The 16,915-nt window shown below is 27.7% G+C and overlaps 1 protein-coding gene across 7 annotated transcripts in view; it reads right to left on the bottom strand.

Moving 5' to 3' along the window:
- Nucleotides 1–16,915, bottom strand: part of LOC142329899 ((E3-independent) E2 ubiquitin-conjugating enzyme UBE2O) — a 123,913-nt gene that overhangs the window by 64,030 nt on the left and 42,968 nt on the right. For all 7 annotated transcript variants that reach the window (XM_075374818.1, XM_075374820.1, XM_075374819.1 and 4 more), the window contains 4 exons: nucleotides 16,386–16,548; nucleotides 12,330–12,490; nucleotides 6,377–6,538; nucleotides 2,563–2,747 (listed from right to left, as the gene is read on the bottom strand). In XM_075374818.1, the coding sequence (XP_075230933.1) occupies nucleotides 2,563–2,747; nucleotides 6,377–6,538; nucleotides 12,330–12,490; nucleotides 16,386–16,548 (671 nt within the window). The remainder of the gene's footprint in view (nucleotides 1–2,562; nucleotides 2,748–6,376; nucleotides 6,539–12,329; nucleotides 12,491–16,385; nucleotides 16,549–16,915) is intronic.

Raw genomic sequence — 16,915 nt, forward strand, 5'->3', positions numbered from 1 at the left:
GGCAGGACAATGTCCATGATGAACAAGCCAAGTGCGCCCTGGTTCCTGACATGCCTTGCACAAATCCAGACACCATTTACAGTTGTAGTGTCACTGTACAGTTTATATTGTTAAGTTGAAATGTTTCAAATAATTGAGCAGCCAGCCAATTGTGAAATAAGATCTGCAATTCAATTTTTGACCACAAGGAACATATCAGCAGCAGACATCATCGTCAGATATGTGAGATTTGCAGGCCTAATTCAATGAGGGACAGCAAAGTATGTAAATGGGTAAGGCTGTTCAAGGATAGGCAGGACAATGTCCATGATGAACAAGCCAAGCAAGCTTCTGTAATAAGAGAAAAAAAAATGATTTGGTGGACAAAGTTAACACAAAAATTTGTGAAGACCAGCAATTCTTAATTTCCACTTTGTCACTGATATTCCCACAAGTTTCAAGGTCACTGCTGTACAAAATCGTTTTTGAAAGCTTGAAATTCAAAAAACTGTGCTCAGGATGGGTTCCCAGACTGCTTTCTGAAGAATACTAAAAAAGGAGAATAGCTGGTGCTTTAAAATTTTTGACCTGATACTGTAAGAAAAAAGATGAACTTTTGGACCACACTGTCAAAGGGGACAAGACAAGGGTATCTCATCACTCCAGCATCAAAGCGGCAGTCAATGGAATGGCGACACATATCTAGTCAAAAGTAAAAATCAAACAGACAATTTCAACACGCAAGATTATGGCAACTGTGTTTTGGGATAGCATGGTGTTCTGTTAGTTAATTTTATGCCCAAAGGGACAAGAATAAACTCAACTACACACTGTGAAACCTTGACAAAGCTTTGGCGTGCTACACAGAATAAGCGATGTGGCCTAGTGTCATCTGGAATTTTGTTGCTATATAACAATGCCAACCTCATTCTGCTGCTCAAATTCAGGAGTTAATTGGATCTTTTGGATGGAGCAAATGGACAACCCACTGTACAGCCCTGACCTTGTGCCAAATGGGTTCCACTACCCAAAGGTTTCTCAGTGGTCAGTAGTTTGATACCAATAAAAAGTGAAAAAACAATGGTTGAAGACTGGTTATCTTCAAAGGCAGATGATTTCTATGATGTGAGCATAAACAATTTAGTAAACTGCTATGACAAATGTTTAAACAAGTTAATTATATAGAAAAGTAGCATAAAGTGTAAAGGATGAAATAAAAAAAAGTTTTTGACAATATCTTTATTAATTTTGTTTGTATTAAAAAACAGCCCTCATATTTTCAAAGAGAACACACAAAAATATTTAAATAATAAAACTTAATAAAAGAGATTATTGCAGAATATTTCAAAAGGGTGTTGACAAACATTGTTAACTCAGAACCACACATTCTAGCATTTTTACACTTTAACACCATGTTAGTCACTGTGTTTTTGTTTTCTTTATGTTTTTATATGTAAAATAATATGTTCCACATTTTGTAAAATTATTTTTAAATTAGTAGCAGGGGTTTTTATACTCTAAACAGATTGCTTGTACTACTATTTAATTATGAATGTTAAAAAAAAAAATGTATTTCAAATCTGCTACAATAGATATTGCTTAAGCCTTCTAAAATGGCATTTGCACTGGCCTCAGAAAACTAAAACAACACTTTAGCAGACTTGTTAAAACATAAAAAAAACCAGGTGGCATTCTAAAATTCATTAGTACATAACATAAAAAAAACTTGGGAAATTTTTGAAAATTATTCTACAAAGATATATAATAGAAATTATCAGCATCAGTAATACAGCCAATCAGCCATATTTGATGAAACAGGAATCTGATAACTAGTTACATATTCTAAAATGTTTAGTGCAGATATTAGTTATCTTGACTATTTTTTAACAAGAAACAACTATCAATGTTGATCACTTTAAGGAAATTTAATGGTTCTGAAAAGAACCATTATCGAGCACTCAAACAAGCATTCAAAAAGACTTTAAAGAGGAAACATTCTTCAACATGAGAGGTGCATCTCTGTATAGCTCAGAAAATATTGCCTCTTGAAATCAAACCAGTGGGAAACTACGATTCATTTACCGTATCTTCCCTGACCCCACCCCTTTCAACTTCATTTATTTGGAAAGTAAAAGAAACATCTCTTAAGAATATTTTTGCCAATTAAGAAGTGAAAGAAACAAACAGTTTTATAGCAATTAAACAGAAACTTAAAACAAATTTGATATCTGTTTACTGCTGGGAAAATTTGCTTGCATGATTCTAGTGATAAGTATAAAAGTGAAAAAAATATGTTCCTTTAATTTTCTATGTTTATTTTTGATCTGAAATTAATAAATGTAAATCCAAAAATGACATTCCGTTTTGTACACCACTTGCAAATATCTTCTTATGAGTTGACTTGTTAGAAAAGGCACTTAAAATAAAATTAACAGAAATCAGAAATCATATAGAAAATGACATTTTTGATTTATCACTGATTAAAATTGTACTTAAATAGTAAAGGAATATCATACAAAAGAACATCTAAATAAAATAAAAAGCCAGCAATAAATGAATGTATTTAACTGTTGAGTTACCTACCTGTAACATGTAAACTGTTCTGTAAATGTAGATCTGAGCCAGGCTCCGGCTGGTTGAACAAACGGCTGACCTGGTCCGCAACACGTTGAGCCACATTTGCTCGGCCACGTTCCCTCACTCGTTCCAACAGGCCTTGGAAGTGACTTTCATGGAAGAATGTTGTGCCCATAAGTTTATCGAGATACCTGGCCAATGCACAACACTGCACATGATGAAATGCAACTGCACAACATTTATAAGTGGCTAGATACTTTAGTTTAAAAAAAATTCTATAGCCAGAGGCATATTAAAAAAAAAAATAAAGAAAAAAAATAAATCATGGGAAAAGTAAAGCATAACAAGCTTTAGCCCTCATTCATTCAAGAATGCCTTCAAACAATACAACACAAAAATAAAATTGGCAGTTTATTGGTAACAGATTAACGTTTATTACAAGGCTGCAATTTGTTTTAATAGCTTATAAACCACAATACTTTCCCAGTCGATAATAATCCAATTTAAATATCAATCAGACTCCAACAAATCTTTATGAAATTAGTAGTAGCATTCTCATCTAATAAAACCCTTTTATTCATTCATTGACTTAACTTACAAAAAACCTCTTCATTAACAAATTATCATTTTAAATTCACCCATTTCTACTAATCAAAACAAAATGTTCAATAACTTTTTAAATGTATTTAAAAATTGAATATAATGATGAGGGCCCAAAAACTTTCTTTTTGCTAAACTATAACTGCTAGAATAGTGAAAATACAACAACAATAATTGTTCACTTAGTTATGTAAAGCATTTGCAGTAACAAATCGGTATTGTCAAAAATATGTTGAATAAATTAGTGCAGAAGGATCCATACATACATTACTAAATTACGACAAACTTCAAACTATACAACATTAGAAAAACATACAGGCAAAAGGGAATCACTTTCATTAAATACGATGAAACAAGTACAAAAAATCTGATATATTTTTATAACCAGCAGGAGTTAATAAAAAAAAACCAAATATAACTGGTCTTCAGAAATCAAAATATAATGAAAATCCACCACAAATATAATAAAGCTCAAGGTTTTATTTTCTTGGTCACTTTGAAACACAATATAGATAAAATATTAAGAGCAATCCAAAAAGTTTAATTTCAGTGATCTAAATTCATTTTTCAACTCAGAAATTTGTTGTTCCACTAGCATTTTATACTCGCTTAAAATTCTACTACATTCCCAATTGTTATTGGTACATTCTGTTATAATACGTGTAATCAAACAATTAAGCTATGACAAGATGCAGTCTTTTCCAAAACACATAACCAGCAGTGAAATCATATAAATATTAACAGAAAGAGCTAGCACTGTTGTGTAAAAATAGGCTGAAAACCAAATCTTGTGAAAATGAAATAATACACTATATACCTGTAGCCAAAAAAAACAATCTGTGTACAACTGAACTGCTCCTCTACCAATGTAAGTATTTTGATGTTATTCTGAAATAACCAATCACATTACAGCATTTATTAAATAATTTGATTTCACTGTAAACATAATTCTTTTGAATTGAATGGCAGATTGAATTGGAAATATGATAATTTGCAAATAATTAATAAATTAATATTATTTGAAAAAAATTATATTAAATTTTGTCAGCTAATTCAACAATACACCTCACAAAAAGTAACAAAGCTAAATCTTATATAGTGAAACAATATGTATACAAATGTTATGAACAAACAAATACATTCAATCACCAGAAATTATTTAATAATTCTTTATTAATATATTATCCAATGACCAGGTTGTAATATAAGATATGAGCAACTAAGATGAAATTTATTCAGGATAGTGAAGGTGAATATCCTAGCAGTCAATTCTGAAATGCTGACATGAAGTTGTTAGTAAATGAATATTGTGGATTAAACAGATTAGCAGTTGTGGAAGTTACATATAAAGGTTCTGAAACTGAGACAAAATTTTATCATATGTCAAGATAGGAAGCGATGGAATGAATTTTAAGATAACAGATTTACATTAAATTCTGGATTTAGTAAGATAATTTTCCTTATATTCTTCCTTGACTGAAACATGAAAGGTGATCGAGCTAACAGAAAAATTATCTGGTAAAATAATCTAAAATTTAACAGATATATTTCAGTTAACCTAAAAAAGTGCAGTAAATTTTTTTTTTTGTTTGATGAACATTAAACAGACCAAAACTCTAATAAATTCAACAATATAAATTTCAATCCTGGATAAGTTTTTAAAACTTAAATCTATAAAAGTTGATGACTTTAGGCTTTAGAAAGAGATGCAAAAATTCAATCTTCTTTAAATAAAGAAGTTAAAATATTTTTTTAAACAAAACAGTTTGAATTTTGAATGCAAATAAGACATTAAATAAAAATTATCAAAAACAGAATATGCAACTCAAAGCACACAATAAAAATTTTAATTTTTTTTAAAATGTTAATCTAACATAAAATGAAGAATTCTTAAATGACATCAAGCCACATGCATAAGAGACACAAACGAAACACCTCCTAACAGGAAATACAAATTTAATTCCATATAACATAAAATTATCTGTATATTTTACTTAACAAATAAGAAATGTAAAATTATTATCTTGGAACAGTTTCCTTTTTTCTTAAAAATATTATCATCATACAAATATTATTTTCATTTTTTAACTTTTGTATTTGTTTATTTACTTGTCATATAGCGCCTCAAAAATAAATGCTATGTTCACTTACATAATGAAACAGAAATTTCTTGTGAATTCAGAGAATTACAAACAAGATGACAGACAACTCAATCAAAGAATCAATCTAAGAATTCAGAAATTTAATATATATACACACACTTTTTTTTTAGAATTATAATAACTTCTAGATAAAATAGAACCAAGCAGAAAATGAAAAAAGATAAGTTTCTTAAACACAGCAAAACTTTAATAATCTAGATACAAGTTGTATATAGTACTAGTCCAGATTAAGAGGACAACCTTTAAAAACAGGTTTTATATATTTATAAAGTAACAATAAAAAAACAAAAGTATTATAAGAAACACATCAAAACAGAATGGAAATGTATAATATTTTGAACAGTAAATTAATTTAATTTTTTTCACATCTTAATAGGACTATACATTTTAATCATATGGAACTGGTTTAAAGAAACTAACTACCCAGGAGTTATTGGGACTGCTCCAAAAATTACAAATAAACACAAGACAGGAGAAGACAGCCAGGCAGGAGGAAACCATAGTCAACATCACTAACAAAAATTATTCCTGACAGATGTTTCACTGATAAAATCAAAAAAAAAAAAAACATATGCAATATCATTAACAGAATTTGAAAGAACGATTTAATTTTGTTTTACCATAGAAAGTGAATTACTCAGGAACATGACCAGTTCTACTATAAAACAATTTTTGGCAATATCTAATCATTAAGTTTAATTCATTAATTGGGTCTAAATTAAGTAATAGCGATAATTACATTTTTCTACATTTCCGTTTATTTCAAGTACTCTACTGTAAAATAAGTGATGATCCAAAAATTAAACAAACATATGCAAAAAAACCTCTTTATCTTTTTATTTAATAGAGAAAAGTAAAAAAAAAAATTAATTATGACAAAAGTCATTTAATTGCATTTTATAAATTAAAATTATCACCAAAAAAATATGAAGACTCATTACCAAATTCATCCTCAAAGTCCAGTTAAGAACCATTATTCAGAAATAAGAAACAGAAACAGCAATAGCACTAAACTTAACCTTTTTTTTAAAGCTGTTTACTGAAAATTAACAACTTACCTACAATCTTTATATACATCTAAAAGTTTTCGCATTACATCTGTAGTTTGTAGAGCTGGATTCTGAGTAAATATTTCTTCAAGTCGGGACATTGCAACACGAGCCTTTTCTATATTTGCAGCCAGTTTAGGCTTCAAACTTTCAGTTCCTTCTACAGTATTTCTGTAACAAATCCAATTGACCAAATAAATTTAAATTTAGTTTATTAATTTATAAATAGCACATCATAAATACTTTTTTTTCTCTCCAACCTGACATTAAAAATGATATAATGTTTAACTTACTACAGACTGATTCACGTAATGTTATGATCAGTTTATGAGTTCATTCTACTAGTGAAAATAATGAAAAAAGTACATACAAACATGGATCTGGAAATGATCAGTTTGTAAATTACAGCTAACAAAAGATTTCACCTTGATTCCTGGGCAGAGTGAAATAAATAAAGCCTTAGTGATATTCTAGGAATCCAAATTACGTGGTAAACATGATGGTTTCTTATGGTTTTTGACCAGACTAATTAAATAAAACAGGTTCCAGACCCTTATCTCCCATAGTTTTTATAATATCAGACACCAAACAGAAAAATGTTTTTTTCTAAAATCTCATTTTTTACATCTGTAATACAAAAACTTTCTTAAATGATTACATAAATGCATAAAATTTATTAACAAAACTTGCTGATAATTTAATTTTTGAGAAAACTGACATAAAATAGCCTAATAAAAGACAATTCAAGAAATGAATGGCCACTAAGATCACCTGACCTAACAAATTTTTGCATATGGAGTTAGATGAAAAGTATTATGTACAAGCGAAAAGTTCATATGCTTGAAGAATTGGTTGCTGATAATAGATGCCTCATAAATTAAGCAAAGCCGTGCAAGATTGCAGAGAGCAATGTTAGAAATTCGAAAGGTGCAACCAAATTACTAAAGTAGAAAGACAAAGCTTTGAAAATTTATTAAATGTATCAATTACATTTTCATTTTTTTAACATTGTATTAATTCTATTGTTAACTTCATTTTCTGTAGCTGATAACATTCAAAAAGTTTTCATACAGTAACTGTTAATACAGTCAAAATTACTGCTATGAATCATTCTAAAATATTTAAATAACTATATTAAATTTAAAACCACTATTTAATTTTTCTCTTATAATTACTTTTGCAGTTCTATTATTTTTTTTCTCTTTCATTGTAACAATCTATTTTGTTACTGTATATTTAGTTTAGTATTTTTGTAATTGAGTTGAGTTGGCACAATTTATATAATTTCCGCTGTACTGACAGCTCAAACTTTATAGTTTCACTTAAACTGTATGAGGGGAACCCAAAACTAATGGAAAGTGTATTATGATAGGGAGGTGAGAAGACTTAATTCACACTTCTGCTGCTGAAAGAATGTAGGTGAAACCCTTCCGAGTCAGTATGTGAGGCAACACCATCCCGAAAAGTACTACAGAAGCACAAACATTTTTAACAGTTATTTTCCAATTTTAGTGAAAAACATAATTGCTGAAAATCATGAGCAACGTGCAGCCATCAAGCTTGTTTCCTTTTAGGAAAAAATGCAGCAGAAACACTTTTAGGAAAATGCAGCAGAAATGATTCAGAAAGACTAATCTTCAGCAATCAAAACATGAGTTTACAAGCGGTTTTCACCGTCAAACAAGGAGAAATATTGATTGAAGTTCATCAGCAATCTGGGCATCCTACAAATGTTTAAATTGACAAAGATGTTGAAAAAATTTGTGACATCATCAACAAAGATCTTAAAAATATTTTACATTTAGAGTTGGTTGCAAACCAAAAGGTTTGTCCTTGAAGCCTTTCCATAGACAACACATCTTTAACAGTGGGGGAATGCAACTGTTAAGTTACTACTTTGCTGTCATATTGTGTTTGTTACTGTGTCTGTATATTACACAAGTTTTGTGAAAACATTTTATTGTGTTTTGTTTACTAAAATTATGAGCATTATTATAAATTTTTTAAGTTTTACATTTTCTGTTGTTAACGAATTCTGTTTCTTTACATTACAATAGGTTTAACACACGACAGTATTACAATTCCACTTATGAGAAGGTGAAATTAGCTGGATATACAAGAAAAAAATTGGGAGGGGGATAAACTTAACCATACCCAGGCAAAAGAAGTCGTAATTATTTTAACTTTATGACAAAGAAGGCAAGGTGGACTGATCCCTCTTCAACAAGTTCAGAAACGTGTTGACCAAGCTACAGGAATTTCACTCAGAAGTATTCCAAAAATTTTAAACAAAATGAAAACTAATCCTGATAAAGACTTTAGCAATCCTAAAACAATTTTTATATTAAAAAACTAAAACATCTGTGGAAAACTTTGAGAAGAGTGTTATTCATATGATTTTTAATTTTCACACTGAAAGGTTAACGCGTTACTCTTCCACCACTACTACCAGTCAAAAAAGAGAAAATCGATTTAAAGTCTCTCATTAAAGACTGAGATTCAAATGGAAAAGCTAATGATAAAAAATAAATTTTTGTAGAAAAATTAGAAAATTGGGAACTGAGACTACATTACTTAAGATTTATTGAAGAATACCATAAACCAAAACAGACCTATGATTTTAATGGACAAATCCTTTGTACATGCCAGTTATAAAAAACCAATATTTTGAAGTGATGGCTCTGACTGTAACTTTGTAGCTAACTGATTCCAAAAATAATTTTATCACAAGCGCACTTTTTATATTTAAATCTGGTACCAAACAAGAGATTGTCATGACATTATGAATTCTGTCACTTATGAGCGAAGGATAAAACACAACAATTAATTTCAAATCTCATTCTAAATTAGTCATCATAGAAGCTTTACCATAATGTGCATTTTAATTGCATTCTGAATTTCAACATGCAGAAAGCAGACAAGATTGATTGGCTTATACAAAATAATGTAATTTATGAGTACAACGTTGAAATCAGGACTATGCAGATTTAATAATGTTACAATATTTAAAATCGATTTTTTTAGCTAAGAAAGGTCAGTATTCTCCAAAATTAAATCAAACTGAAAATTTTGGGCAGTTTTAAACAATTGTCATGAAAAAAAATGTTAATTTTGAATTAGATGGCTATTCAATAATAGTAGAACAAGCAAATTCAATTATGAATGCTGAATGGGAATCAAGGTGCAGGCATGTCTCAGGAACCTTTAATTGATAATGCCATTTACAATGTTGTTAACGTAAATGATGATAACGATGATAGAAATTTAAGTGATGACTGTGATTTAAACATTAGCAGTGATGATATAAGCGATGTGTTATCAGGAATTTAAACATTATGATTTGATTTGTTGAATAGCAATTCAGATTAATGTTCATACATAGTACAGTACTTCTCGCACCACTTCTTTGTTTTTCCTTCAAACTCAAAACTCAAATCATTTCCTTTTCAAACCTACTGTAGTTTGCATCACACTCTACAAAAATTTGTTTTTATTATTCAATTAAATATAGCTTTTATTACAATTAAATATGTAAACAAAGTCATAAATGTGATTCAATGATTGATTACATTAATTTTGAAAATTACATTTTCTTGAACATTAATTTTAAAACATTAATAAAAAAATTTAATTTCACACGTCCACGTGTCATCTCTTTTCTCTATCACACTCGTAGCAGTTTTAATGAAACAGTCTCCCTCAAACACTGTCTCATGGTTTATAAAATTGAATTTTTATTTGTATTTGTATATATATATATACATATATAATATTACTCTAATATATTTAATTTTGTCATCTTTATTAATTTCTAAATTTTGGATAATATCACAAACAGAGTGTTTAATGTTGATTAGATGCTCTACCACATAGATAAACCTAATTCAAGAAATCTAGTTTCAAAGGAACTATTTATTTTTTCTATACAAATATATCACAATCATTACTTATGATCTTCAACTGATATGTTTTTTTATGTTTATTTCTTTTAACTTTTCTTAGTAATGTGTATACCTGAATACTCTATTAATCATATTTAAATAGGTGTTAATTGTATAAGACCAAGGGAGATTTGAATTTTTATCAATTGTTATATTGTTAGATGTATGTTTTCTATATACTGATGTTTCAATTTGATTGCCCTTGTTTATTTCTATATTGACATCTAATAATTTAACATCTATTTTAAATGTGAATTTTAAATTTTCATTACTAGAATTCAGTTTTTTTTAATATTATTAAATGAGAATATCATCAATATACCATGTCCATATTAAAACCTTATGCATATGCTATACACTAATCTACTTTCAAAATACTGTAAATATATTCTGACACAGTAACCACATAATAAAATATTTAAAAACAAAACTAATAATAAAATAAACAATCTGTGTGGAATTTATAAAATTAAATGTAATGAATGTGATTGTATTTATATAGGAAAACTAAATCCTTTAAAATTAGATTTCTTGAGCATTACAGAAATTTAAATATAATAAATGAGGTTTATCTAATATAATAGACCAATAAACAAAAAACATTCTATTACTGATATTAACACAAATTTAAAATATAGAAATTAATAAAAATGATATAAATTTAAATATATTAGAAAAATATTACTTACATAAATACAAACAAAATTTCAATTTGATTAACCATCAGAAAGTGTTTAGGGAGATTGCCTTATAACAATGCACGAGATAGCAGCACTTATTTAATTAATAAGTAATTTTCATTATTTTATTTTTTATTTCTTTTTTTATTATGCAACAATGGAATTATTTCAAACATGACTGAGTATGCAGGATTCTGTGAAATAACAAATTTTTAGAATACAAAAATAATCCATACCAATAAAAATAAATTTAACACATTATAATGAATAGCATTAACAAAATAAATTAATACACTACTTAACATTAAAAAATCGACATATATATAAACATGTTTTAATGAATGCTAAGGATGTATAAATTCATAATAGTATTCAGTTGTCTTATCTTATGAATATTTCTTGTTGTCTTATCATATGTTACGATGTATTTGTTTTTATTTCTTAATTATGAAATTTTTTCTATAATTTTTTAGATAATGACTTTATTGTATTTTATTTTATAGATTTAAATGACTTTACATTCTGGTTCTATGTATTTTTTCTTTTAAGTCTATTTTAATTATCCTAATTTTTCAATTAAAATTTTTATTTTGATGTATCATGTTACAAAAATCATCTACTTATACTCAGTTAAATTTTGTATTTTTAATTATTTATTTTTAATAATCATCCTGTTATTATGATATAAACTCACAGCTAGAACTCAAGGCTTCTTTTTTATAGGATGAATATGTTGAATAAAATTGTATATGCGACTTAAAATTGATAATAAAAAAAAAATAATATATATAAGTGGTACTTGAATTGCATCACTATACAGCTATCTGTTAATTGGTCCAGTAAAACTATTTCTCTGTTCTATGAACCGCACTGATTCTGGGATTCTGGAAGAAACCAACTGCTAAACTAATAAAATTCTAATTCCATACAAATTAAGTCACAATTTTAAAAATTGCTTCAACTTCAGTTTGAAACTTACATCCAAAAATTAATGTTTCAGACCAGTTATTTTTAAAGTTTTATCCTCACCTGAGCCACCAGATATACTCTTCATAAAAATCATTGAAATTCTCTTTCGATATCTGCATCATCAGCAACAAGAAAAAATATTAAAACCACAATATATGTAGCAAAACTGCACCTACCACTATTTACATCCCTTAACACCTAATGGTTTATCAACTTCTCAAGGAGTAACATCAGGATTTACCACATATGCCAAGTTTATTATACCAGTTTACATAAAAAGTTCCCAATAAAGTTACACAATCTGATTATTATTTATAAAAGTCAACAATCCGACTACATATTTTATTACAAATTTATCATAGTTATTCTTACTCTTCTTCTGCAATACAGTAGTCCTCACTTTCGGTTTCCCATGATGCTTCACTACTTCCATCATCCCACAGTTCACCTTCATCACTGTCATATTCTCCGACCTTATATAGGTCTTGTGGCCAGCACATAGAGATATGACCATCAACCCACCATACAAGTACCTATGACAATATAACTAAGTTTAATTACAAATAAAATTTAACATCAACCAATAATTATTTTTTTAAATTTTTTAATGATTTGTAAAAAGAAATAATGAAATGTATCTTCTTACTTAATCTTTTAAGACACACTCAAGTCGTTTATAATAAAACACATTTATATATATATATATATTTAACACAGCTGAAATTAAAAAACTAGATCCGTAGTTAGACTACTAAAACCTATCTGTAGTTTTTAGTAGTAATCACTACATGATTACAACTAAAAACAATATTCAACTGTAATTTGAAAGTCATTCATGGCAACCAGAGCAGAACAATTAAAAATGATTACCAATAAATATGTCCTATTTTTATGATTTTTGGAAGTATACAAAGGTAGTGTACCTGCCAGAACTGAACATTTATATTAACAAGCTGCTAATAGAGAGCAGAAGCATATAAGTTCCTTAAAGTAGATATAGATTTTAGATTATCATGAAATGGGACATCCATACTGAATACATAATTATGAAAACAAAATATTTACTTTACATATTTCCAAAGTTGTATGGAATATTGTCTTGGCAACTGATATTAACAATTCACTAGCGACACATTGTTTTGTTACATGGAATAGGGCTTTTATAATTGCATAAAAAATATCATACAAAGTCAAAACAGATTATTGAAAACCATTATGGAAAAAAGAATGATTTCCCACTACCATTAAATATTATGCAAACCTTTCCATTAGAATCACTTAAATTTCACTATGATTAATTGAAAAATCATATGTTCAATGGCACTAGAAATAAGAATACTGTTCTTCCAACAGTAAACAGAACGGCATATTGAAAAAGTAATAAAATTAACTTAAATTGTCAAATAACCTAAAAATTTAGATACTGTAAAAATGCCAATGGATGCAAAATTAGTAAATGGATTAAAACTACAGATCTGCTATATGAATTATTCTTTTTTCAACACAAATAGCTTATAAGTTCCAGTTACTAAGATTTAGTTTTGTAAGAATTTTTTACATTTTGTTTTTTGTTTTGTTTTTTATTAAATGTAGTTTCAAGTCCTAAGTGTAGGAAACACGTTTACCTCTACAGGAAATATTAAATTGTACTTGAAATAAATAAATACATTTTATCACTGGAGTAATAAAAAATAATAAATTATATTCAATCCTACATTACTACTGATGAAGGCTGATTTTTATTAAATTAGATTGTTTTTTTGTCATTTAAGTTTAACCTAGTGTACCATTAATTAGTTTTGAGAATGATGGAACGACAAATACCTGCAATGATTTTTCTATCACAAACTGTCATCTGATATTCATTGCCACACAGTAAATTAATAAATAAAATAATATTAATACTATTGATTAAAAAAATTGTTACTAAAAAGAAATTTTTAATAATTAATATTAAAAAACTAAGATAATTTTGATAAATGATTTGATTCAGTTTTCTCAAGAGTCTTTATTAATGCGTTTTTAACAGCATACCTGGAAGTAATGTAGTAAAATTCAGATTTTTATTTGAAATAATTATTCATATGATATGAAATTTTTTTAACATTTCTACTACTCTTTCTCAAAACTGCTTCTATTAAATTATAAACAATAAATCAGCTTTTCATATTATAGAGAGAAACAATGCATAGGTTCACACAAATGTTATACAGTTCACCAACCCAATAAATGCAACGCCATTTTAAGCCTGACTCATTCACCAATAAAAAAGGTTAGCTAAAAGAAAAATAGATGTATGTATAAAAAATAAATAGTTAACATACAGTTCATAAGTTTTATACATATGAGAAAATTTGAAATCTTTTCATGATCTGAAATATATATATATATATATATTTCAGGTTCTGAGAAAATATTTCAAATTTTGTCAATGTATCACAATGTTTGGCATAGGTAATATTTATCTGTGAGTAGAATAAAGCATTTTAATGATTATAATCAGGCTAATAATTGTTAGTAACACTGTACAAAAATTAGGTAATTAAATATACTCACGAGCAAAAACAACCATACATTAATTCAATGACATGACTACACACTTTCCCAAAATTGAAAATAAAAAAACACAAAGTACTAAAAGAAAAGAAAAAAATATACATTTATGCCTAATAGTTTATACAGTCTCTAAATAATATCTTAAGTTCAGAAATAACTTAATGTATTTTTAAAAAATTAAGAGAAAGCATAATTGATAAAATTCACTAGTAACCCTTACCATTGGTTAACAAAGCATTCCCCCACTACACTGTATATTTTCATAAGCAATTCATTAGATTTAAATATGACTGCAAAACACATTTCTCTCCAGCAGTTTTAAAAAAAGTGCTTTAAAGTGTTACATATAAAGATACATATACACATCTATTTCTCTGGTAAGTAGAGGCACATGTATATAATATAGAAAGTTTCTCGATAAAAAGGGATATATTAATTTGCTGCTTTATAGCTGTGGTACATGTTGAGCATCCTTAAGAGAAATAAATCGCTATAACTTTCTCTGAGAGCAATATTTACTATACAACCAGTTCTTGTGAACTGTCCAAGTAAACAATCATTTGAACTATTTTCTAAATTCTGATAGACTTGGTGCATTTATATGAAACAATATGTTCAGCTCAGTAGTAACAAAGGTTAATAAGAAACCAATTAACTACTCATTTCCGAAGGAAATCTGTATCTGGTATTTGTCATTCTAAGAATAGCTATGTAAACTTCTGATGTCAGGCTAACACGTTACGAGTCTTTTGTAGTGAATTCCCAGCAAAAACTACTTTAGACAAATCTATGAAAATTTGTATTCACAAATTCTTATGATGATGAACAATAAGAAAAGATTTTTTGAAATTCCAAGATTAAAGGATTAAAATGAATTTGTGAATTTTTTAGTTACAAATGAAGATATCTATTTGATTTAGGTGTATGTAATCTTCATGTGAATATCTAACAACCAATTTGTAAATGTTCTGATTTAGACTTGCAAATACTCTTCAAAATAAAAAATCATTTTCAGGTTTTTGAATTTAGATTTTTTAATGGGTACAATGATGTACAGTGAGCACAGCGGCTCAACAACACAGCCACTGCCACTGATACTGTATTTATAATGTGACTGGCTGCACTTGCCTCAGGTTACTTGACTAAAAAACATAAAATAAAAAAAATTGGCCATGACAGGGATATTAGTGCACATACAAAGATCTAATACAACTAATGTAAAGAATCAGACTAAGAAGTTTTTTTTTTGGACTTAAGACAATAATTAAAATTTTGGAACAAATATTATTTTATAAAATATTACCTCACACAATACTGGTATAAAAAAAGTATTTTAATGAATTATTCTTAAATGGCAATTGAAACAATTATTACTTTTACTAATGCAGTTTTGTTTGGATAGTTTTCTTTTAATAAACGTAACATCTTCACAAAAAACAGACTTACACCTATGTAGCTGTAAAATTTTCAAACATTGCTCCTTTTTCTTATTTGCACAGTAACTCATGATAAAAATTTAACACTACAGTCATGATAAGTATTGTATAAGGTCCAAATCATAGTTCCTTATCTAACAAACAAGCCTGAAAAATACTGTAGCTATCAAGACAAGTATGCTTTAAAATATTGTAAAATATAAGTAATTAAAGCAATTAAAATTATATTACAAAAAACCCACAAACATGATATTCATGGAAGCATACATTATCCAAATACAGACACATTTACATAGCAATTAGTAGGAAAGGTATTACAAGAATAAATTATAAAATTAAGAAATGTGTACTTGTAAAGATTAGACTGTCATCTCAACATGTCTAAATATACAATTATATATATATATATATATATATTTAATAACTTTAGACTGACCTTTCCCTCAGGATAATTATCTAAAACCTGTCCAGCTGTACAATTAGCATCTTCACCTTCAAAGTTTGCGACCCTTATTACAACTGTTCCAGGACGATATTGAAAATCTGGATGATCTTTTAAATCATACACACTAACTTCATTCTCTTGTAGAAAACAAGGCCTGAAAAAAGTGGAAATGTATCATGTTTGATAATCTCTAATATTGAACAATTCTGTAATAATTATTTATTTTTACTGTCTCCAAAATAAGTACAATAAAAATACACTGAATGTTATAACATAATAGGCCTATGTTCTACCCAAAACCACATGCTATATAAGATTTGTAGATTAACAAGAGCAATAATTTAAATTTTCACAATGTAGGTAACTCTAAAGTCAGCTTTATTCATGAGTTAAAATGATTGATCACTTGATTAATAATGCAATTTTAAAAGTATTACTAAAATTAAAGTGTGGTTAACTTCAATAATTTTTATCTTTATTTTTAATAGGTACAGAATTATCATATAATAGTCTTAAACAAT

The sequence above is a fragment of the Lycorma delicatula genome, chromosome 9, assembly GCF_047948215.1.
Source record: "Lycorma delicatula isolate Av1 chromosome 9, ASM4794821v1, whole genome shotgun sequence".
Taxonomy (NCBI): Eukaryota; Metazoa; Arthropoda; class Insecta; order Hemiptera; family Fulgoridae; genus Lycorma; species Lycorma delicatula.